The sequence below is a fragment of the Hevea brasiliensis genome, chromosome 15 (assembly GCF_030052815.1).
Source record: "Hevea brasiliensis isolate MT/VB/25A 57/8 chromosome 15, ASM3005281v1, whole genome shotgun sequence".
Classification (NCBI taxonomy): domain Eukaryota; kingdom Viridiplantae; phylum Streptophyta; class Magnoliopsida; order Malpighiales; family Euphorbiaceae; genus Hevea; species Hevea brasiliensis.
In genome coordinates this window covers 62071037-62095775 of record NC_079507.1, presented here as the reverse complement: position 1 = coordinate 62095775, position 24739 = coordinate 62071037, and the positions used below count along the sequence as shown (strand labels likewise).

The 24739-nt window shown below is 33.7% G+C and overlaps 1 protein-coding gene and 1 non-coding gene across 3 annotated transcripts; both read right to left on the bottom strand.

The window, feature by feature from the left end:
* Positions 1 to 1458: 1458 nt before the first annotated feature.
* Positions 1459 to 24030, bottom strand: LOC110638273 (uncharacterized). Of its 2 annotated transcripts, XM_021788774.2 has the most exons (7): positions 23517 to 24030; positions 22638 to 22730; positions 19450 to 19661; positions 18943 to 18983; positions 16969 to 17115; positions 16759 to 16884; positions 1459 to 1762 (listed from the first exon to the last, which is right to left on the bottom strand). In XM_021788774.2, exons 1-7 carry the CDS (start codon positions 23795 to 23797, stop codon positions 1673 to 1675), a joined length of 990 nt encoding a protein of 329 aa, XP_021644466.1. In that variant the 5' UTR covers positions 23798 to 24030; the 3' UTR covers positions 1459 to 1672. The 2 variants fall into 2 exon arrangements, with proteins under 2 accessions (XP_021644466.1, XP_057992034.1); XM_058136051.1 differs by lacking the exon at positions 22638 to 22730.
* LOC131174282 (small nucleolar RNA R71) lies at positions 5070 to 5177 on the bottom strand. The gene has a single exon (XR_009144530.1). It is a non-coding gene; the product is annotated as a small nucleolar RNA R71 (small nucleolar RNA).
* Positions 24031 to 24739: the final 709 nt, after the last annotated feature.

The following is a 24739-nucleotide window of genomic DNA, read 5'->3' as shown; positions in this document are numbered from 1 at the left end:
CCAAAGAGGGTTTTATGAGTACTTTAAAATTAAGTCTAAAGTAATTATATCTCACCCTTTTTTATTTAAATGAAGGAAGAAATTTCAAATTAAAAATTTTAATTAATTAATTAATTTAACGTTAAAACAAAATATTTAATTACACAATTAGGTTGGCATTAATATGTACCCTTCAAATATTAACTTTGCTCCTTCATTTTCCTTGAGATGACTTTTGTTAAAATGCTATAATTTTGTCGAAAAGCTAAAGAATTTCCCTCTCACTTGCAAATAGCAATTCAAAACCAGTTTAAGAAAGCTTTTTTAGGGACATGAACCCATGAAATGACAATGCTGGAGGAAATCTTCAATTTAAGATCTAAACCAACAAAATGATGATCTCTACCACAATTTATTAGAATGTTTCACAATCACAAGGAAAGCAAATAAACAATCATCCCTATTTTCATAATTACAAATTGTTTGCAGTGGACACAAATTTTTAGAACCATCATTGAAGGAGACTCTCTTATTGTAATTCAAGCACTGATGAAAGAGGCCCCGTGTCCTCTGAAGATTTCGGCTGTTATTGATGACATCAAATTTCTCTCGCAAAGGCCAGAAGAAGTTTCTTTTTCTTTTGTTTGTAGGCAAGTGAATGATATAGCTTATGTTCGTGCATCAACTGTGCTTCATGATCACTCGTTCCTCTGTAATCATTTTCAACAGGCTATGATTGTATCATCTCTGTTGCCTGGTTAGGCGTTTAATGAAATCTTATCTTTTAAAAAAAAATATATAATTATAAACTGCGAGCATAGGTCAGAAGATTGGTTTCAGGCACCAAAACCACAACATGGACAATAAATCATCTTCTGATCCACCACAATTCCCTAAAAGAAGCAGTTCTTCATAAACACACAGCACAGTCCCTAGACCTATACGGAATCTAGGAAATGAATATGATTATTTTGTTTATGATGACAAGCAGTGAAGGATTATTCAAAGCACTTGTCATTTTGAAACCTTGAAAAATGAACTTGCCCTACGAGGTTTTTTTTTTCTTTTGGTCTCAGAAGAAGCTGTTCAAGTTAAAATAAAGGACGAATTCATAATGGAATCCAAGAAATGAGTGAAAAGAGAGTTTTGTTTTTGGTGACCTTAATAATGAAAAGATAGTTTTGTTTTTGGTGACCTTAATCAATTGAGAGGTCACGCAGATGCAGCCAAGTCCGTGGAATCTCGAAACGAATGACCAGATCGTTTTGTTCTTGTTCACCCTAACCAATAATATTTTAAGACATTTCATGTGTTCATGACATGAAACGATCACTGTACTACAGCCCTCTACTTGCTGACTTTTAACCATTAACTCTCCACAGAGGGGTGCAACCTGTAGTCTTCCCATTAGTTGATTAGAGAAGCAGACCTCAAAGATGACCATTGTCTCATTGCAAAGATCCAGAAATGCTCCATTGATTTGATATGAACAAGCAAGACCTGCTCAATGAGAAACTTAATTTGACATTAAATACAGGGGTCTGCTAATGTTAAATTACAGAAAAATAATGTTTGGACAAATCCAAGATATCAAACCAAAAGAAATTCTGTTGAATTAATGATGGCCTTTGGAAAGGAAATCATGGGTCCAAGGCAGGTTTAGGAGCAACAATGAGATTGACCTTCCAATGGATCAGGTCACAGTAGAAACAGTAGCTCTGGCTGTAGAATTACGTGCCACAAATGACTCAACAATCGGGTTCACAAGATGAGGAGCTTCGTCCTTCAAGCAAATCAACAAATAAACGATGTCAGATATTATTATCATTAAGACCAACATGATGAATCATCAGTGGTTAATTAATGTGATTGTATCCCATTTTGAATCCAGTAGCAATCAAACAACACCAGACTCCAACGTCATTGCAGTTTGCACAAATTTCAACATGCATATAAAAAAAATAAATAAAAGAAAAAAACCAATACCAATTAACAAGTCCAATAGTCCATAAGATTCTCAAGACCACTAAAAAATGATTATGTTGTCTAGAAGACTTCTCTTAATATGGAAACCGAGTAAGCAGAGCATTCATTGAGAGTCTGAACGGTAGAGAAGAGGCCTTAAGGTCCAGCACTGGACTAGAAGAATGAGACATTTACCTTTGGTGGGACCAAGCCAAGGTAATTCGAAAGACCATTGATGTGGTACATGGTACATGTTCCCAGTACAAAAATACTTTTCCCCACACAATAATATAAGTTTGATCACTATCACTTTCAGACACCTTTTACATTGTATGCAGTAAAGGTACTCGGTACAAAACTACATTTCCCCATATAAAACATAATGATTGCCATTCATGGTCAAGATTTATTTAGGAGCAATCACACAAGTCATTAATATACACAAAGTCACAAACACACACACACATGAATTGATACTCCTAAGGATTTGAAGCGTAAGCATTAGAATCCAAATGTGAACTACTTTTTCATCCATGAGCCTCTCTCTCTCTCTCTCTCTCTCATTGAGACTTGGAAATTTACAAGTAAAGAAAATACCTCTTGTGATATAGCCTTAGGACTAGAACCTTGGTTAACAAGGTGGGGGCTAAATCCGCAAGCATCTTTTCTTTTAAAAAATGAATCAAGACATATGGATTAGTCATTTATTCAAGCTATTTAATTAAAATACTTGAACTTATGATACCCAAAAGTAACTAGAGACACATGATGCATACATTTTGCATAATCATTTAGGTTTAATTTCATAGCTATTTTATTTGATTATTAGTCACTTTTAGCTAATTTCATTAGTTATTTAGTTAGTTTTCCATAATTGTCAATTTTGGATTAATTTGTAATTTTTACTTTGTTTTGTAGGAAAAATGGTGTTTTTGAAGGACTGAAGAGAATTTTGCCATTGAGGAGTGTCTTCTACAGCCAAAGATGTCAAAAACAAGTTTTCAAGCTGAAATATGCATTGACCAAATTGTGCATAACTTGCCGCATAAGCTATGCAGATCTGCATAAGGAGAAAGATCACTGTTCCAGAACCAGCCGAAATGTGCATAAGGAGACTGCATAGCTTATGCACATTCTCGCCTCCCTTATGCACCTTCACGGAATTGTGCATAACCTATGCACCAAGTCATGCAGTTTCGCATAAGTGACTCAGAACCAGCCGAAAACTGCATAAGGGACTGCATAACTTATGCAGTCCACTTATGCAGTCCCATAAAGAGTTCATTAATGAGCTGGCAGAAGATTCCCTCAAATAATTCCTCCTAGAACATACCATTTTAGGGCTCCATGTCAGAAAAATGCTATAAATAGTCCCATTTTCTCATTTTAGAGGAGAGACAAGGAGCAGAAAAGGAAAGGAGAAGAGAGGCAGAATTTGAGGAGTCACTTTCACCTTCCACACCATTCTCAACCAAGATTTGCAGATTTCTTTCTTCCCTTACATTTTTCTACATTTCTAGTGTTTAATTTCTTACTTCTTAGCTTAGATTAAAGCTTTATTTCCATTTAAACTCATCATATCTTGTAAGCATTATGGATAGTGAGTAGTTTACTTTTGATTCTGGAGTAAGGGATGTAATATTTTAGTTATTTTTGTGGATTTGAACTGGGTTAGTCCCAATTTAATGAATTTATGAGGTTTAATCCATTTCTTGTGTGCTTATTCACATGCTTAATGAAGGGCCCCATTAAGTTATGTTCTTAATCCTTGGTTGAAGCACCGAAAGGAGAAAACCAAGTGATAGTTAATCAAGAAATTGGACTTAATTAACTTAGATCTAGAAATAGACTAAGGGTTAAGAGGGTTTTAATAGATTGATTAAAGAACCTAATGGGTCTTGATTAATTTTAACTCCACGAAAGTAGGATTAAGTTAATTAAGGCACTCTTTGTCTCACTCGAAAGAGTTTTCAAAGGATTTTAGAATTAATCTCCTTTAAACCCATAAATTTCATGGATTGGGCTAGCTAGGGAAAATCCCAAAATAGCTTGAATATGAAATCCCGAACTCCGGAATCGCCTTTTTATCATTGTTAATTTCTAATCGAATTTAGTTACTTGCCATTTTGAATATTGCCATATTTGAATTTGCTTTATTTTAATTTGATGCAAATTTAGTTAAATCATTACATAGTTGAATAGATTATTAATTTTGCATATATAGATTTCATACTCCAATACCCATCAATTTATTACTTTAATTTCAAAAATAGTCCAAATTAGTTAGCATTTTTTATATCAAAAATTCAATCATTAACACAACTCCTCGTGGGAACGATATCTTTTCTATATTACTTGTACGACCCGTGCACTTGCGGTAGGGACACATCAAGTTTTTGGCGCCGTTGCCGGGGAGTTGTTTGTTTAAGATTGAATTCTTGATTATTTTAGTTGTTTTTTAGTTTTATCTCTGTTATCTTTTCATTTTGTGTTTGTTTGTTTTTTTTTAGGTACTCTTAATCTTTTATGAGAAGAGCTAGAAGCACAAGTGATACATCCATATTATTTAATACTGAAATTGAGAAGTTTTGTAGAGCCAATAAGAAAGAAACTAGAAGAAGAAAAGAAGCATTGAGAGCAGCTGAAACTGAACAAGAAATGGCTGAAGAAAGAGTTGGAATTGGTGGTGGTAATGCTGGAAATAATCGAAACAATGAAAATGCAGCTCATGGTGAAGAAGTTGTAAATGCTAATGTTCCTAAGGGAAGTATGATGGATCATGCATTTCCTCATTTTGATGACTTAAGAGAGAGTATAGCAAGACCAAGAATTGATGCAAATAGTTATAAGATGGATTTTGGAGTACTACAAATGATTCAGAATTCTCAATTTGGAGGTCATCTTTCAGAAAATCCTCATACTCATCTTAAGAAGTTTGCTATGATTTGTGACATGCAAAAACAACCTGGAGTATCTGATGATGCAGCAAGGCTAAAATTGTTTCCATTCTCTTTGAAAGATAGAGCATTGGATTGGCTTGATTCTTTACCTCACAACTCAATTACAAATTGGGAGCAGCTCACTGATGTATTTCTTGCCCAATACTTTCCACCTGGAAAAACTCAAGAGTTGAGGAATCAAATGATTGCTTTTAGACCAAGAGAAGATGAGACTCTTTATGAGTCATGGATGAGATGGAAGGAGTTGGAGAGACAATGTCCACATCATGCCATTCCTAAATGGATGATAAACCAGAATTTTTACACAAATGTCACTCCTGCTATCAGAGGAATCATTGATGCTCAAACTGGAGGGGAATTCATCATTAAGCATGAAGATGAAGCTTATGAGTTATTAGAGAAAATAGCAAAGAACAGTCATCTATGGAGTAGTCCAAGAGGGTCAACTCCAACTCAAAAAAGGCAAGTTGCTGGAATGTATGAGCTTGATCCATTCAACATGATCAATGCCAAATTTGATGCACTCACTAATGTCCTTGCTAAGAAAATGGAGGATTTAAGTATGCTAGAAACATCATCATCATGCTCTGGAAGTTCTCAACAAGTTACTTATGCAGAAGGAACAATGAGCTGTGGAGTAGATTATCCTTCATATGCTTGGAGGAATCATCCCAATTTTTCATGGGAGAATCAGCAAAATCAAGCTTCAACTCAGAACTTTCCATCACAACAACAAGAGCATCAATACCAACAACCTAGGCAACCACCACCTAGTTTTCAGCAAAAGAATGCAAATACTGCACCTTTACCAAGACAGCAAGAACAAAGTTCCACCACAGAGGCTTTATTACAACAAATTCTTGCTAATCAAATTAAGCGTGATGAAGAGTTGAGAGAGATGAAAGCAAGGCTGGAACAAATGCAAACACACAATAGGATGCTGGAAAATCAGATTGCACAACAAGCATGCTCATCAAGTACCAATTCTATGGGGAAACTTCCTAGTCAAACAGAAAATCCAAGGGAGCAATGTCATGCCATCACACTGAGGAGTGGTAAAATAGTGCATAATGAGAAGAGTGAAAAAGTTGAAAAGAGAGAAAATGAGGAAGATTTTGAGGGAGATGAAAACAAAAGAGTGAAAAAGGGAGTGCAAGAAAAGGTAAAGAGGAGGTTGGAGAGAAAGAAGAGAAATATATACCTCCAGAGCCTTACAAGCCACAGCTTCCCTTTCCACAGAGATTTCAAAAAGCCAAGCTTGATAAGCAATTTGGGAAGTTCTTAGAGGTTTTGAAGAAGCTATATATAAATGTGCCCTTTATCGATGCTCTTTCCCAAATGCCTTCTTATGCTAAGTTTTTGAAAGAAATTCTCTCAAACAAAAGAAGACTTGAAGATTATGAGATCAGAGCCTTAATCGAGGAATGCAAAGCTATCCTCCAAAGGAAACTTCCTCCAACGCTCAAGGATCCAGGAGTTTTTAATTCCATGCCACATTGGGGAATCATGTTCAGAAAAGCTTTATGTGATTTAGGGGCTAGTGTTAGCCTTATGCCCCTCTCCATTTATGAGAAGCTCAATATGGGAGATCTTAAGCCAACCCACATTTCTCTTCAGTTAGCTGACAGATCAATTAAGTATCCTGAAGGGATTTTGGAGAATGTGCCTCTGAAGGTCGGGAAATTCTATATACCTGTTGACTTTGTCATCTTGGACATGGAAGAGGATTCTAATATCCCAATCATTTTGGGGAGGCCTTTCCTAGCTACAGCTGGTGCTTTGATTGACGTGAAAGGTGAAAAGCTTACTCTCAGAGTCGGAGAGGATCATTTAGTCTTCAACATTGGCAATGATAAGAAGAAGCAGCATGAAGATGTAGACTCTTGTTTGAGAATTGATATAGTTGATGAGTTAGTAAAAGAGCACTTTAGAAAGAGCTATCCGAAGGCTTCTCTTGAAAGTTGTCTTATCCATGAAGGGAGTATCAATGATGAAAATCCAAAAGAGGCTGCATTTGCACAAGATTTGAATAGTAATCCACCTTGTCCTATGGCACCAATCTTTCAAGTTGAGCAAGTGGAGAAAAGTGAAGTAAAACAACCATCTCTCAAAGAAAAAGATGCACCAAAGGTTGTCAAGAAAGAAATGGTCGGATTTTTAGACAAAGCAACAAGGATCTTCTCATGTGATGGAAAGAAAATGAAGTATAGATTCATTGAAGCACCTATTGGAAACAGAGGCAACAAATTCCAATTTCAGCCACCATGAAACATGAAAAGAGTCTAGCTAAGGACTATAAATTAGCGCTCTTGGGAGGCATCCCAAGTCCTTTTATTTTGCTTTTGTTGATTTACTTTCATTTTCATTAATTTTGTTTTTATCTTAAATTTCCTCAAATTCAATTTTTGACATTATTAAATCTTGTCCCTTGTAGATGTATATCAATGAAGAAAGGCTGGTGAACTATTGGGAGCTGCAATCTGGTTATTGCAGAGGAAAAATGCAATCTGCAGAAAAGGAAAAGTCTGCAGCAGATAGATTCTGTCCTTGAGCTGCAATCTGGTTTATGCAGAGAGGAAGAAGAAATTCTGCAGCAAAGAGGGTGTTTGCAGCAGATGGCTTGTGTTTTTGGTGAGGTTGGGTGTGAGACTTTTAAGTATGTGTGATTTTAATCTTAATATGGTGGTAAGTGAGTCATTTTTGCAGTTTTGAGCTTCTTTGGGTTGTAGGATTCAAGGTAAAAATGCTGCATTTTCTTGGCAAAACTTGGAGACTTCATTTCATCATTTGTGGTTAGATGCAACTTCATGCAAATTTTATGGAGTTTTATGTGCTAAATGTTGATTTGCAGAATTTGTCTTAAAATGGCATAGTTCTCAAAGGTCTTTTATGTAGGATCCATTTTTACATGCTTGTGTGATGCCTTTTTGATATACTTTGTATATATTGATGTGTTTTTTGTGAAACTTCTCATGGTTTATGCTTCATGGAATTATATTTCCTCATTCTAGGGTATTTTTCACACTTGCAATCCATGTTCTATTGCATTCTTGATCTTGCTAACTTGTGCATAAGCAACTGCATAGCTTATGCAATCCTGCATAACCACAATTCTTGCCATTTTCCACCTTTATTGCAAGTGCATAAGGAGAGTGCATAGCTTATGCACTTCTGCATAACCTCATTTTGTCAAATTTCATATCTGTCAAAACTTGCATAAGGTGAGTGCATGACTTATGCACATTTGCACAACTTCAAATTCTGCATTTTCTCTCTCTGCCGAAGTCTGCATAAGCAAAGTGCATAACCTATGCACTTCTGCATAACCAAAAACTCTGAATTTCCAATTCTGCCGAGGGGTGCATAAGCAGAGTGCATAACCTATGCACTTCTGCATGACCAGAAACCCAGAAAAATCAAACTTGCCGAGGGGTGCATAAGGAAGGTGCATAAGTTATGCACTTCCGCATAACCAAGAACTCCAAAAATTCAAACTTGCCGAGGGGTGTATAAGCAGAGTGCATAACCTATGCACTTCTGCATGACCAGAAACCCAGAAAAACCAAAGTTGCCGAGACCTGCATAAGCAGAGTGCATAACTTATGCACAACTGCATGACCTAATTCTCTGAAACTCAAAACCCACCGAAGAGTGCATAAGCAGAGTGCATGACTTATGCATATCTGCATGACCACCAACCCAAAATTCCAAAAATTGCCGAACAGTGCATGAGCAGAGTGCATAACCTATGCACTTCTGCATGACCCGATTTTCTGAACAACCACTTCTGCCGAGAGATGCATAAGGGGAGTGCATAAGCATGACTTCGCTCCTCAAAATTTCAAGGGTCACCGAAACTTGCATAAGGAAGCTGCATGACCTATGCACAACTGCATGACCACCAACCCAAGATTTCAATACCTGCCGAGACTTGCATAAGGAGAGTGCATAACTTATGCACTTCCGCATGACCAAAAAAAAAAAAAAATATATATATATATATATATATATATATATATATATATATATATATATATATATTTATGCAAATATTTTACATAGCCTATGCAACCCTTATTGCCACTCATGCAGAACCGCACGGCTTATGCACCCTACTTATGCACATGTTTTGGACAGCACTTTACTCTGCATAACTTGTACAGCCTCTTATGCATCCCTTTATCTTGAATTCTCATCTGCTCTATACCAGGTAACTCTTTCCTTTTGCTCTTAAATTTCACAATTCCTGGTAATTCTCTTTACTTTGAATTTTGATAATGCACTACTTGAGACATTGAGGACAATGTCTAATTTTGAGTTTGGGGGTGCACATTCATTTTGATTTTTGCTTCATTTTTTTTACATTTTGAGTATAGGAACATCTCATCCCATTTCATTTACATATATTGTAAATATTTTACATATACATCCATACATACATATACATAACACATTTACACACACATTATATATCACTTAGAAATTATACACTTTGCACACAAATAGACTTCTTCCATTTAGTTAATGCATTGCTCATTTTTAGGAATCATGCATCATGCATTAAAATCTTTTGCCAAATCCCTTGAGTATTGAAAAGTTGCCTATGAGAGTGATTTGACTTACCTTTAGTTGGGTTTGTGGATTGAAAGTTTCCTAAGAGGTGCAAAGTTTTGAAGTGTCTATCCCTTGCCTATATCTTCTTAGCCAAAAAGCCACCCAACTAGTCCTTTAGAGATTGGAGTGTTTAGAGGGAGTTATTGGATATAAGGTAGTCAAATGATGTCTCACCAATCCTAGAACAAATTTTCTAAACCTTTCAAGGCGAAATATCAGCTTATACTTGAAAAGAGAGATGATTAGGCATTCTTTGATTTAAACCTTCTCATTTTAAACCTTTGACCCTTTTTCCTAATTAAAATTGACCTTTGAAAACCCCTTTGAGCCTTTTTATCCCTAATTTTTCTTGAAATCCTTATTGCTACCTAGCCAATGAACCAAACACTCCAACCCTTTTCATGAGAATAATATTGAATATTAGGTACACTTTCTAAAAAAAAATAAAAATAAAAATAAAAAAAAAGAAAAAAATATACAAAAAAAGGGAGAAGAAGTGCTTGTCATCTTGTAAAAGTGCTAGTATATGTGTTTTTCACTATTGCCATTCAAAATGAAAGAAATCCACCCAAAGTATTAAAAGAAATGAGTTTGGGGGTGGCATTTTTAGGGACAATCATCAAAAGAAAATGCAAAATACAAGTCTAAAGTATCAAAATGTCCCTCCATTTTTATGTGTTTTGTAAACTATGCTAGCACTTGACAATTCTCATTGTGTACTTCTCTCCTCCATATACAAAAAAAAAAAAAAGAAGAAAAAAAAATTATAATAAAATAAGAAGTGTACCTTATGTTTAAAAATTGAAAATATTCTCATGCTTTGAATACTTTTTACCCATCTTTCTTCTTAGCCTCATTTTAAACCCCATGGCCTCATTACATCCCTAAAAAGACCTTTGATCTCTTGATAGTACTTGCTACATTAGTGGAGATAGGAGTAGGGAATTTGCCTATGGGATTGGAAAACTATTCATCTATTCATTCAATTCTATCATTCCATGTTGAGATACTTTGGTTATCAATTGTCCTAGAATTCTTTTTGAGCATGACTATCTCTTTTGATTTGTTGGTTTGGGGATTTTGAATGATAATTGACTTGATGGCTAAGCGGTGAAAGCTTGGATAAGCATTAGATTCTTTGCATTTTGAAGGATGGGTATATGGATTGCTGGTATGGCTGAAGGTGTGTTAAGTTACTTTAATAGGTGATTTTCATAGTTCTTTGGATAAGGCACCCCTAAAAATTTTTTGCATTTCATTTTAAAGTTTGCTTGAGGACAAGCAAAAGCTTGAGTTTGGGGGTATTTGATGCATACATTTTGCATAATCATTTAGGTTTAATTTCATAGCTATTTTATTTGATTATTAGTCACTTTTAGCTAATTTCATTAGTTATTTAGTTAGTTTTCCATAATTGTCAATTTTGGATTAATTTGTAATTTTTACTTTGTTTTGTAGGAAAAATGATGTTTTTGAAGGACTGAAGAGAATTTTGCCATTGAGGAGTGTCTTCTACAGCCAAAGATGTCAAAAACAAGTTTTCAAGCTGAAATATGCATTGACCAAATTGTGCATAACTTGCCGCATAAGCTATGCAGATCTGCATAAGGAGAAAGATCACTGTTCCAGAACCAGCTGAAATGTGCATAAGGAGACAGCATAGCTTATGCACATTCTCGCCTCCCTTATGCACCTTCACGGAATTGTGCATAACCTATGCACCAAGTCATGCAGTTTCGCATAAGTGACTCAGAACCAGTTTAAAATCGCATAAGGGACTGCATAACTTATGCAGTCCACTTATGCAATCCCATAAAGAGTTCATTAATGAGTCATGTAAGATTCCCTCAATCAATTCCTCCTAGAACATACTATTTTAGGGCTCCATGTCAGAAAAATGCTATAAATAGTCCCATTTTCTCATTTTAGAGGGGAGAGACAAGGAGCAGAAAAGGAAAGGAGAAGAGAGGCAGAATTTGAGGAGTCACTTTCACCTTCCACACCATTCTCAACCAAGATTTGCAGATTTCTTTCTTCCCTTACATTTTTCTACATTTCTAGTGTTTAATTTCTTACTTCTTAGCTTAGATTAAAGCTTTATTTCCATTTAAACTCATCATATCTTGTAAGCATTATGGATAGTGAGTAGTTTACTTTTGATTCTGGAGTAAGGGATGTAATATTTTAGTTATTTTTGTGGATTTGAACTGGGTTAGTCCCAATTTAATGAATTTATGAGGTTTAATCCATTTCTTGTGTGCTTATTCACATGCTTAATGAAGGGCCCCATTAAGTTATGTTCTTAATCCTTGGTTGAAGCACCGAAAGGAGAAAACCAAGTGATAGTTAATCAAGAAATTGGACTTAATTAACTTAGATCTAGAAATAGACTAAGGGTTAAGAGGGTTTTAATAGATTGATTAAAGAACCTAATGGGTCTTGATTAATTTTAACTCCACGAAAGTAGGATTAAGTTAATTAAGGCACTCTTTGTCTCACTCGAAAGAGTTTTCAAAGGATTTTAGAATTAATCTCCTTTAAACCCATAAATTTCATGGATTGGGCTAGCTAGGGAAAATCCCAAAATAGCTTGAATATGAAATCCCAACTCCTAATCGCTTTTTATCATTGTTAATTTCTAATCGAATTTAGTTACTTGCCATTTTGAATATTGCCATATTTGAATTTGCTTTATTTTAATTTGATGCAAATTTAGTTAAATCATTACATAGTTGAATAGATTATTAATTTTGCATATATAGATTTCATACTCCAATACCCATCAATTTATTACTTTAATTTCAAAAATAGTCCAAATTAGTTAGCATTTTTTATATCAAAAATTCAATCATTAACACAACTCCTCGTGGGAACGATATCTTTTCTATATTACTTGTACGACCCGTGCACTTGCGGTAGGGACACATCAACACACTACATAGGTTTGACCATAGTTGTTAAAGGGCATGTCCTAGGCTCAAGGCTCAACAAATGTTAGGTCTAGTGCCTCTACCATGGTCAAGCAAGCTACGAAACTGATGCACATGCCTTTTTACAGGCACAAGGTGCAACAAAGATTTACCTTTGTTATATTTTGATCGTCACCATCTATATAATCAAAACTATTGATATAAGATTGGAAATTAAGATCCGGTGTAAATGTAATGTAATACACCCATTTAAAATGGAAGCAACAAAGAAACAACAAGACCATGAATCTATGGGTTCATTTGGAATAAATTATTTATAAGAAAAAAATTCAAAAGAATTCTCACACAATCATGCATGAGTTCTATTTTTAAAATGAAAAATTTTTAAGTTAAAAAGAATTGAATTATTTCATCCCAAATATGAGAATTAGCCAAAAAGAACTCAATTGAATCCAAACAAGGGGTATAGGTGTTTTGATGTTTTCAATTGAAAATAACACCAAAGGAGCAAGAGAATTCTACCCAAAAAAAAGGGGGGAAAATAGAAAAGAAAAGAAAAGAGAAGAATACAACAAATAGGGTTTCCATTGTCCCTCCAACTAGTCTTGTCTCTCCACTATTCTTCAATTAGGGACCTCTAACTTTTGAATTTTTTCCGCATTATCCTCGCTCTCTCTCTCTCTCTCTCTGACTTCTTTCTCTTCTTTTTTCCCTTTTTCCCATCCTCCCTCTCCTCTACTCTTCCACTCTCTTGTCCTCCATTTTCTTCACCTTTCATCAGCTATTTCTTTTTCCCTATTTATTTTTTTCAATGGAATCTAAGAAATCTAGAATATTGTTTTCCACACTCAAAAGAGAGGTATTGACATTCTCTGTCTCAAAGGTGTGTTTCTTTGCTGGCATGCACCCTACTCCTAGGCTCCATAAGCCCTTCACATCTTAGAGCGTCTGGCATATTAGTTTGACTCAAATGAGAAACTTTTAGTAAATAACTAATTCTAAACTTCAATATTTCTTATGGGTTAATTAAATGGGCAGTAAATCAACTACTGCTCATTTTGAAAAGTCTTGGAAGTCTGAAACTCTTTAATTTCAATCTTATAATGTACTACTTCCTTGCATACTTATGTCCATCATTTAGTTGGTAGACCAATCATCTGAGGAAGTGTGAAACGCAACTCATTTCAAGCTCACAACTATCACAAAATTTCCTATACTTTCCATTGCAACCTCTTTCATTTTACTCAAAAACTTATTCTTTTGCTATTGAAACAGATGTATACAGGTAGTTTCTTTGTTCTTTAAACATTCAACCTTCATCCTTCAAATATCCATGTTCTTATGAAACAGAGAGAATTGGAGCTGGAGAAGTTTATGTATTCTTGAATTAGTAAATCTTTACTATAGAATTGCTTCAGAGACTATCGTTTGATGCATGCAACATGCAATGTATCTTAGGGATGCATTTCGTGAGGCAGCAAGCTATGGCTTCACTGTCACTAGAGCTTGGGTGCTCATGGTGACGTTTAGATAAAAATTTAATGTATAAAATTAATATTTTCTAATTCAAGGGACCTTATTCAACTTGGACAATAAATGTAGGAATGCCCAAACAATCAATCCTTTCCTAATTAGTTGCTACTAAGTCATTCACTAGAATTACTATTCTAGTTCATAAAACAAAATATACTCAAATGACTAATATGACATAACAAAAAAACATTCCATTCAAAAAAAAGATAAAAAAAAATATATTAGTGGATTTTTACATAAAAAATAATAACTATCCAATTAGAGGAAATGGAATCCTTGACAAATACACAAGTATATCGAACAAACAACCCAAATAAATTATAAATAAAGGTCCACATAAGTAATGAAGAAAGGACAATTAATCATAGATGAGGAGCTTAACCAATGCAAAGGATATAAAGGGAAAAGACAAGGTCTAAAAATCTATAGTTCTAAACTAATGTAGAAAAGTAAAGCTTTTGAACGGTGAAAATAATTGTACTAGGTAAAATAAGAAGAATACGCTTTAAAAAATAAATAATTTCTTGCCACATGCCAACATATAGGGTTCAGGCCTGAAAAAGTATACCTCATCTATCATTTCTTCTTATTGTTTTGGTATGTGTACAGAGAGAGTAGGAACAAGACTATGGATTTGCACAACAAGCAAATGGGTAAGGAGTTTTGTCCCATGGATGAACCAAGAGCAAATTGGTTAAAGCATGTTTCCAAAGTTGGTCGGGCTTGAAACTTATCTTTATTTGAGGCTCAACCTAACCAGACCTGCCTCATTAGAAGTTACATTTATTTTTTATGTATGTATGTAATTGGGACAGGCTTTAACAATTAACCAATATTGATTTTCTAGATCAAGCTGAGCTCAGGTCAAGGTACAAAAGTTCAAGCCTAGCCTGGTCATTGAACAAGCCTATTGAGAGAGAGAGAGAGATACTTTTTGCTTGCTTTCTTTCTTTTAAGTTTAGTTCTTTTATCTTATTGTATTACTTTTTCTTGCTTTTTTCTTTTTTTTTTCCATCAAAATATACTATAAATTTGTACACAAAATTAAGAAAACAAAGTTGCAGCTAAGATGATAAAAGTTATATTTTTTATTAAATTTTTTAATTAAATATAAAAAATCCCAATATTTATTTTGAAATTAAATCAAGTATCAACAACTATTCTTTTCCATTACTTTGTATATTTATACCTATAAAGAAATAGCCAGTAGTTGGTCAATAACACGTTCAATACACCTTTTCTCACTTATAATTTCATTAAAATTTTCCTTTTGTTATGCATTATATGATGTGGGATTTGACAACTAATTTTGGTTATCAAACTTAATATTTTCAATTTGTACAAAGCTGAATTACCAGCTCAACTGTTCTTGAGCACAATATAAGTGCACAAATTTTATGTTACAGCTACAATCAAATTATAACCTTATGTATTTTGCTTTGAACCAAAAAAAAGAACAATAATAATAATCAAAGAGGAAAAAGAAGAACAGAATTATGTTTTGAAAAAAAAAATTGCATAGTCAATAACAACAGTAAGAACAGCAGTGATCCCATGCCTAAAAGGCTCTATTCCTTTGTCTCCAAAACTGCTGCTCCAGCCTTAATGGGGATAAACAATGGCAGTGGAGGTGAGTGGGGGGGGAGAGAGAAAAAGGCGCAAGAGAAAATGAAAAATATGAAAATATCTTATTAGAATCAAGACTTCTTCACCAATTTCAATGAGCTAACCAAAATTGTTACCAGTGTCAAGTTCAAGACAATTGATAAAATTGGCTAAAATTGAAAAACACAAAAATTTTAGATTTTCAATAGTTTGCCTTAAAGAAAGAAAGAAATGCGTACACACTACACGCACACATTCTCACATGTATACCTACAGAAACTTTTAAAATGGCTCCTCAACTTGTGTTGATAAACCAACCATTGGATTCAGTTCTCACATGGATCATGCACATCCAATTTTAAATTAATTGTATATCTATACGCTTTTATCTACACTCCACAACTGTACTTTTATTTGATACAATTATTAACAAAATTATCACAATACGAATGAAACGCTTATTGAAATCCAATTAACTTCAAATTTTATGTGCATGATTCACATGAATAAAGTGCTAAATGCAATGGATTGTTTATCATAACCTAAAAAAGGGGGAAAAAAAACAAAACTGAGTGCATAAGTTACACTTAGTATGTGAATCTCTTTCTCATGCATACATATATGAGATTATCTCCATCTCTCTCTCATGTTGGCTGTTGTGCCAAATAAGAATCAAGCATGTTATAAAGGGGAAAAGAACCCAGAAGTTATCCTCCATTACATAATAACAGAGTATCGGTTTACTCTTTTTCTATTCCTTCATATGAATTATACAAAGGTAATATAATATTTTCAACTTGAAGGGAAATAATACACAATTCTTTGCAGAAATTATGCATTATTTAATCATTTTCCAGTGCTACTAAGCTTATTCCTATAACTTAAGCCTTCTTGTTTACCCACATGAACAAACTTCAAAATTGTTGGGCAGATCATGCTTCCCCTGGAAGCCCCTTGATAGCTTCACTAGTACTAGGGCAGGCCATAAAATCATTGATGCATTGGTTTGCAAATGCTTGCATACAAATTCCAGTCCAAAGTATCCACAAAATGCAGCATATAAACAACACTTAAGAATATGTTTACAGAGTGCAGTGCATGTATGGCGTGAATGTATGCAAGCATGCACAAGAGAGAGACAGGGAGAAAAAGAAAGAGAGAGAGAGAGAAACCTGTGGGCAGTGGCCAACATTAGGGAGGACAACAAAGTCCTCAACAGGATCAAAATTGGCATAGTTCCTGCCAAGCTCAATTGGTTCCCAAGGATCCTTGTCACCCCATGCTATCAAAACAGGGCACTGTAAAAAAAAAGAAGCAAGAATACATGAAGCACAAGTTAATAAGAACTAATACATGAGTTGAGTTGAGTTTAAGAAACTGACCTTCACCTGGGGCAGTAGTTCCTCAGGAAGAGGGCCTTCCGAGTAACAAATGAAATCAAGAAATACGTCCACAGCACCAGGCTCAAGTCCTGGAAGAAGGATTTTCTGAACAAGTTCCTGTGTCACCTGGGCAGTGTCATGATAACACTGCAGTGCAACAAATCAGATATCAACACTCAACACCAAAAAGCACATAGCTAGATTTGTTTTTTCTTTCTTCATTTCTTCTTCGTACTCTTCAATAATGATAATAAGTCAACATTTTTTAGGCCATTGGTTGTGACTCCCCAACTAATCTTTATTTCTTTATACAGTACATAATATTTTTCCATTTCAATATCCAAATTTTAAACCACGATGACTACCCAATACCAGTCAATTTGTGATGTCAGAAATTAACAACACAATCACACCCCTAATAAAGAAAAAAAATTTAAAAAGAAAAAAAGATATCATCACAACCACACACAAAGAAGTATTAACAAATTTCTACTCCAAACTTCATCTCGTTCTTTATGTATTTTGCCTTTGCAATCATGGATTTATAACATGGTCATAGCTGCAATTTGTGTCACGATCATGTGTAACAAAAATGGGATCATCACAGCCATTACAAAATGGTTGTAACCTATTTCAGCACTTTTTTTTTTTGGAAAAATTACAAAAAAAAAATTAAATTAATAGATATAAAGGAGTTTACTAAAATTAAGAAATGCAATAATTTATTATATTTGTAGATAATATCATTAATATATCATCAACCCAATGTAAACAACAAAATTGCAAAAGCAACAACAAAAAGGTCAAAATGAAATCCTCTCTTTCAAGAAAAGTGTGAAAAAGACCCTATATATACTCCTCTTTATTTGATTTTTGCCTCATTACCAAGTGAAATCCAGTGGAAATTTCATGTAGGGAAAATTTTGAAGGATTTTGGACTGAAGAAAGTGTCAAAATGGTGGCTGAAAAATGTAGGGGGTAGGGGAGAAGAGTCTGCTGGAGCTGGCAGATCCTTTTCCTGCCTTTCATAGTGTTAATGTCCATTATGGCCATTATTCTACTGGTAATGGCCAAATAATGGCCAGTACCAATATAAAACAGCCATTACAGCTGTTAACACTTAACATTACCAAAACAAAAAAAAAAAATCCCATCACATCCTGGATGCCCTTATTTAAATCCATGTTTGCAATCCAAATGCTGTTGCATAAGAGAGGAAGCAGGACTATTTATTTGTCATAGAAAACCTGGCACAGAATGCTCCTCACGGACTCTGATGTGGCAACTGATTTGTAAAAAAGTTTGCCCAAAGCAGTATTCCTGCATAATAGCTTGATATTCTTAAATTAAATAGTCGCATAAGACTGCAAATTAAAGAAAGAAAGTATCTCAGTTTTGCCTCAGCAAACTCTGGAATGATCTGATAAGTGGTCTTCCAAACTGTGGCTGCTTTTTAATATGAAGCATACGCAAAGATATATTTAACAGGACAATGCCTCGACAGATCTGTGGCTCCATAACTGCTGCCTGAAGACCAACAAGTCCTACACCAGAGCGTTATAAATGGCAGAAGTGATTTATTATGATCACTTTGAATTCCACAACTATTTGAGAATGTAACATCTTTAGCACTTCAAGGCCTTCTTTTATAGTTAATAATATAAAAAGTTGATAGTGTGCTGATGCATTAACTCGTAGCAACCACATAATTTCAAAGAATCTCCCAGCAAACTCATCCAAAATTCGTACTCTAGCATTTATCCTACAACAATCAATCCACATCAACATTATCTGCATCTTAAGATAACACCACTGCTATTTTTTTTCTCTAAAGTAGGATATACACCTCTCTTACAACTGCTGAGAAATTGCGTCAGGAAAAGACAGCCAACCAAGCTTTCCAAACTTGAGGAATTTTTACTTTTATATCAACTCATCCAAGGAAAAAGAGAAGAATTAGACACAAGAGCCTACCAGGATCAACTTGGATGGATACATGGAAAACACATTGACACCTAAAAACAGCACAAATATGCCTTTGTTATGTGCTCTAACTAATAAAATTGTAGTCATGGTTGTAAAAGCATATTGAAATACAAGTATATCTGACACTATTTGATTTAATTGATAGATGATTTTAGCTCAACGTGAGAATTCTATGATTCATACAAGCTTATTCCGAATTAAATGCAATTAATCAAATAATTTAAAAAAAAAAAAAAGATCAGATTATCCTGACATTGAAGGTTAATTATCATAATTAAAGATATTATGAAAACAAGTCCTATTTAGTTGCCTGAAACACAAGCTAGATAAATGTGGGTGTTTATGAGTTATAGGCAAAATGGGCTTATGTTAAATAAAACACCAGTTCATTTTTCAATATATTTGCAATCAAATACTAGGATGAAGATCAGTTAGGCACAGAAAGTCACAACTTAGAACACATCTACATAATCCAGAACATTAAGAAAATGGTACCTCCAATTGAATTGCATATAAAGAATGCTTTGTCTTTAATTACATCAGCACAAAAGTCATTTAGCTGGGTGGCCCACGTCTCAAATGTATAGAAGGAGTTATCTCCAAATTCACGAGGATTAGGTTTATCTGAGTATCCATAACCAATAAGATCAATTGAATATACTCTATGAGATTTTGCAAGAACAGGAATGTTTTTCCTCCAATGGTCGCTGTAAACATACAAGATGTGAGTTACAAATACTGAACATCACACATTAAGTACATTAAAAAAGAAAAAGGAATCAGAAAAAAATAAAATAAAATAAAACTATCATCAGCAAATATATCACAATATCATGCCTTTCAGCTTTCAAGAGAACATTAAAAGAATGTATACAGACCAAAAGTGACACTACCATTCCATATTCAGACAGCTGAAACAGTTGACTCTGTCACAGTTCCTGAGAATAAAAATATTTCTGACAGCCATATGTTTTATTATCCATAATCCGCAACATTATGGATATCAGACTGTTACAAACCTATTCAAATGAAGGATAGAAGGCACATTACTCCACCAAGCATCCAAAAGAGGACAAGAATCAAATTCTAACAACACCAGACCAGGCCTATTCCTTTCTTTAAGGCCATACAAAATGCTGACATACTAACATTTAACTTAAAGAAATCAATCCAGGTCAGGCTATTCTTTAAGGTCATACAAAATGCTGACATACTGATATTCAACAATTGCACACTCTTCCCAGCCCCTAGATAAAATTGAAGCATTCAAAAGAATATGGCCTATATAGATAAAATTCTTAACACTAGATAGAATTGAAAAAACACAAAAAGTTCAGGATAAATAAGATCATTAGGCCTATTTTCAAAAACAAGGATTATCAATTAATATAGCTCAAAGTATTTCTCAGGCTGTGGCTACATAAACTGCATTCAACTCCTCACTTGAGCATACAACTTCAAGTTTTCAAATCAAAGTTGCAAGATTTCTTTAAGGATTACTTTGTGGTAAATTTACTATACAGTACATATGAGTTTATACTTCAGAAGCACAAAAGAGATATAAGGGCATGTCCTAAACATAGAGTAACCCTAAAAGCAATAAGAGATAATGCAAAAACTGTAGAGTGCATATTCTAAAGGGATCTGTGTGGTAGAGCGACAGTTTGTGAGGAAACTATATGACCTCCTAGTTTTCTTTCTTTTGTGCCATCCATATCCATGAACATAAACACTGAATTTCTTGTGTGTTCTTGCTTTTTCTTTATTCTCTTATTGTCTTGATCACTCTTCTTAACTATTGCAACTAGTAGAACAAAAGAGATTCTCTTTTGGTTAAGGATTTGCAATGTCAAGATCAAAATTCAAAATATGAAGTTTCAACGACATAAACAACTTAGGGGGCTATTCACTTGTGGAAAATTGGAGTAGTTTTCTAAGAAAACAAGAAAATTTTGTGTTCACATGTACTAGTTTTCCAAATGAAGAACTAAAAAACTAGTTTTCTAGTTTTTCAAAATACAACTAAGATTAGGTTTCTACTAATTTTTTTTTTATAACAAAAGACCTATTTTCCAACTGTTCTCCAAATGAAAAACAATGATTTTTCTATAGCCAAAATTATATTATAACTTTTTCATAATTAAAATTGAATAATTATTTAGGGAAATATTATTTTCAACTCAACTCAACTAAGCCTTTATCCCAAAAATTTGGGGTCGGCTATATGGATTCGCTTTCTCCACTCTAAACGATTTTGGGTTAAATCCTCAGAAATTTGTAATGCTTCTAGGTCATGTTGTACTACTCTCCTCCAAGTCAATTTAGGTCTACCCCATTTTTTTTCTATCCTCTAACCTAATGTGCTCTACTTGTCTAACTGGAGCCTGCGTATGTCTACGCTTTACATGACCAAACCACCTCAATCTCCCTTCTCTCAACTTATCCTCAATTGGTACCACTCCTACTTTTTCTCTAATAGGGAGATATTATTTTCAATAATAAAAAAATTAATCATATGATTACAAAATAAATAAATGACACATATTAAAAGATTTTTAAAAGTAACCAATTAGCTCAATGGTTCTGGAATCTCTAGGGTTATGAGGTCTTGAGTTTGAGTTTCAGTCGGAGCTAATTGTATCAAAAAAAATTAAGTAAAATAAGTTTTTGAATATATTGGTTAATAATTTATTTTTTTAATTATGAAAGTTATTAATATTTTTTAAATTTTTTTAATGAGAAAACTATTTACTATTATTGACAAATGAACACATTTTCTAATGTTTTCCCTTGTTTTCCATGGAAAATGAAAACTGAAGTTTTCTTAGACAATGGAAAACATAAAACTATTTACTATTAGAACCAAGAATATTTAAGCTGTTAAATGTCAAGGAGAAATTACCATAAAGCATGTCAAAGGTACAATAATTGTTTTATAAACACCGTTGAACAACAAAGAGAATAGTGTTTCTGCTGCCTAACCAATAATTTACAAAAATAACACATATTGCTCTCTAGCAAGAAGTAACATGCAACAGCTATTGCTATTGTAGTGATCAGTCCAGAAGAAAATCTGGTTAAAACATCCACTTAGTTTAAGAGATCTTCAAGATGAACACACATCACCTTGTATGCATACAATGAGAGGATTATATATAGTGATGTAAGTATGCATAGTGATGCCTCAACACTTAAGAATCCAAAACTAGTAAAAAAAAAAAAAAAAAAAAAAAAGAGAGGATGACACCAATCCATTTTTTTTATTACTGCCAAAGTGACAGACATCATTAAAATCCTTGAACAACACATGAATGGAAAGTTTAACTTCCAGTGTAACATATTGCACATGTGTAATAGCAACCCAATTGAAATACATTTGGAAATTCTGAAAAGGTGTCCAAGCAAAAGGCTTCCGACATTGCAGGTTCAGGGAAGAGTCAGAAGCATGTAGCCTCACCCTTGCAGGGCAATAAGGCTATTTCTATGGCTTGAACCTGTGACTTCCAAATCACAATGGTGCAAACTTACCATTGAACCAAGGCTCATCCTCAAATTTTGAAAAGTTATCAGAGAAAAATGAAATTTTCATAAATGAAGCGTGACAATGAGGAGCAATTAACAGGTTTAATACCTATGGCAATTACTTGTCTGCTAATAATAAGCAAAATATCAGTGATGTAGACCTGTTTGCTCCAAATCCATGAACTAAAACGAGAGCAGGGCCACTGTTCCCAGAATACTGATAGCGGATTGAATAACCCTTCCAGGTCCATATACTGCGACAGAGAGTGTTACCACATAAAATAAATCATTATAACCAAACTGACACCATCATTAAGGCTATTATATATATACACAAATGGTGTATAACCCAAACTATTTTCTCTTAAAAGTATTTGAAGTTAGGCATGTCTGGCTAAAGAAGAAAAAGTTCCCGATTAAATGCAAGCCTTCTCAGTTATATTGGAGAATTTTCAAACCCAATTAGGGTTGGAATTTGTTAGAAATTGCATAAAATTAGCACTGAAGAAACCATAATGCTGAACCCAATTAGTATCACGGCTTGAAAATCTCATCCTATAATTTACCAGAGTACATTCATACTGCACGTCATTTTCTTCTTCATTTTCACAGGAGGAACAGCATAAACAACCCAGAAAACTACTGTGATCATTTTATTTGTCCAGTGAATCAAAGATCTTTCTACTTCATTTGAATATGTACAATCAAGTATAAACACAGTTAAAGTTCTGATTATAACAATCCTAGTTCTTTTCACTATGAAGCCGACCATTGCAAGTCCCGCAATATACATAGCATTCAAAATTAATCAAACTGGAAGGAGGATTAAAAGAACCTGCTTCATGATGACCACACAAACAAATTTATTGCAAACCAACAAAAACCCATTCACACCCATTAAGCCAACGAAAAAGTCATGAAATTAACTAAAAAAAAAGATTCAATCCCACATGTTTCTTAGCAAAAGAAAAGATTTCCTTTTACAACAAGAAAAAAAACCCAAAGTACCTTAGAATGCCTCATGAATGACAAAAGGATACCTGCTTTGAACTTCAGGCATTTTGGCTGTGTCGCTTGATGCACTTTTCTCTACTCCAACTTGATTATCAACTGAATCACTTGAAAAGGAATATGCGCGAAAACCATTTGATTTAAAGCCAGAAAGTTTAGAAATTTCGCGAGAAATTGATAAACCATGGAGGTGGATTTTGCTAAGAAGGATTGGTGATGGTATTATATTCCGCCCATTTCTCCTTTGGGGGAATAGACATGAAAATTCAGGCTTTGTTACGGAGAGTATAGCTGTGCTGGTACTTGACATTGCCAGAGCAGAGAGAAAGCTTACAGAGAGAGTGAGAGAAGCTTCAATGGAGCGTTATGTTATGCCCGCTCTTCGACCACGTAGCCAAGACAAGCTCGAGAGTCCGTTCATCTTGCGTGGATGATAATACACCACCTTACAGACCCTTACAACTTGCAAGCCTCGGAGTGGAACCCATCTTTTTGGACATTGAGCTTTATCTCCTGACCCGAACCGATTGACTCCACTCCATTTTATGGTTGAGCTTCGTGGATGAATATTTCTAGTTAGTAACTAACAGTTCGTTGACAGAATGATTGGGGGTAAATTACATTTTCCACCAATAGATGATTTATAATTTCATTTTATTTTATTTGTTATTTTAAAAATAAAAAATAATTAATTATTCTTTCCTAATATTATTATTCTCAATATATTTACTTTTTTTAACACATTTTCACATCCTAATAATTTATTAATCTATTATTAATATTTTTTTATAAAAATAATGGCATCTAATTATTTATTTAATTCTTATATAAAAATCTTGAAATAGGACGAAGAAAGTATTATTTTATTTTAGTAATTTAATTTTAATTTATTAAAATAAAATATTTTATTTTTATTTTTATTTTAGAAAAGGTCCATCCACTTTATTATAGTAAATTTTATTTTTTTTAAATTAATACTAAATTAAATGTAATCAAAATAAATAAATAAATAATTTTTTTAATTTTTCATTTTTTATATAAAAATTTAAATATTGAAAAAATATAATTTAAAATTTAAAACCTATTATTATTTTTTAGTTTATTATAAACTAAATTTTAATTAATACTAAAAATATATATTTAATTAATCATTTTATTAATAAATTTAGTTAAAATAAAATAATATGATTTTATTAATAATAATAATAATTAACTATTTAATAATAAAGGTGAGAAAGAAAAAGAATGAGAA

What these genes read in the sequence shown, in the direction of transcription:
- LOC110638273 (XM_021788774.2), bottom strand. Translation starts at nt 23,797, where the DNA reads ATGTCAAGTACCAGCACAGCTATACTCTCCGTAACAAAGCCTGAATTT. An exon ending in CATGGATTTGGAGCAAACAG is followed by an intron (nt 19,662 to 22,637) that starts GTCTACATCACT and finishes GTATGTTTACAG; the next exon opens with CGACCATTGGAGGAAAAACA. An exon ending in AACTACTGCCCCAGGTGAAG is followed by an intron (nt 16,885 to 16,968) that starts GTCAGTTTCTTA and finishes TTTTTTTTACAG; the next exon opens with TGCCCTGTTTTGATAGCATG.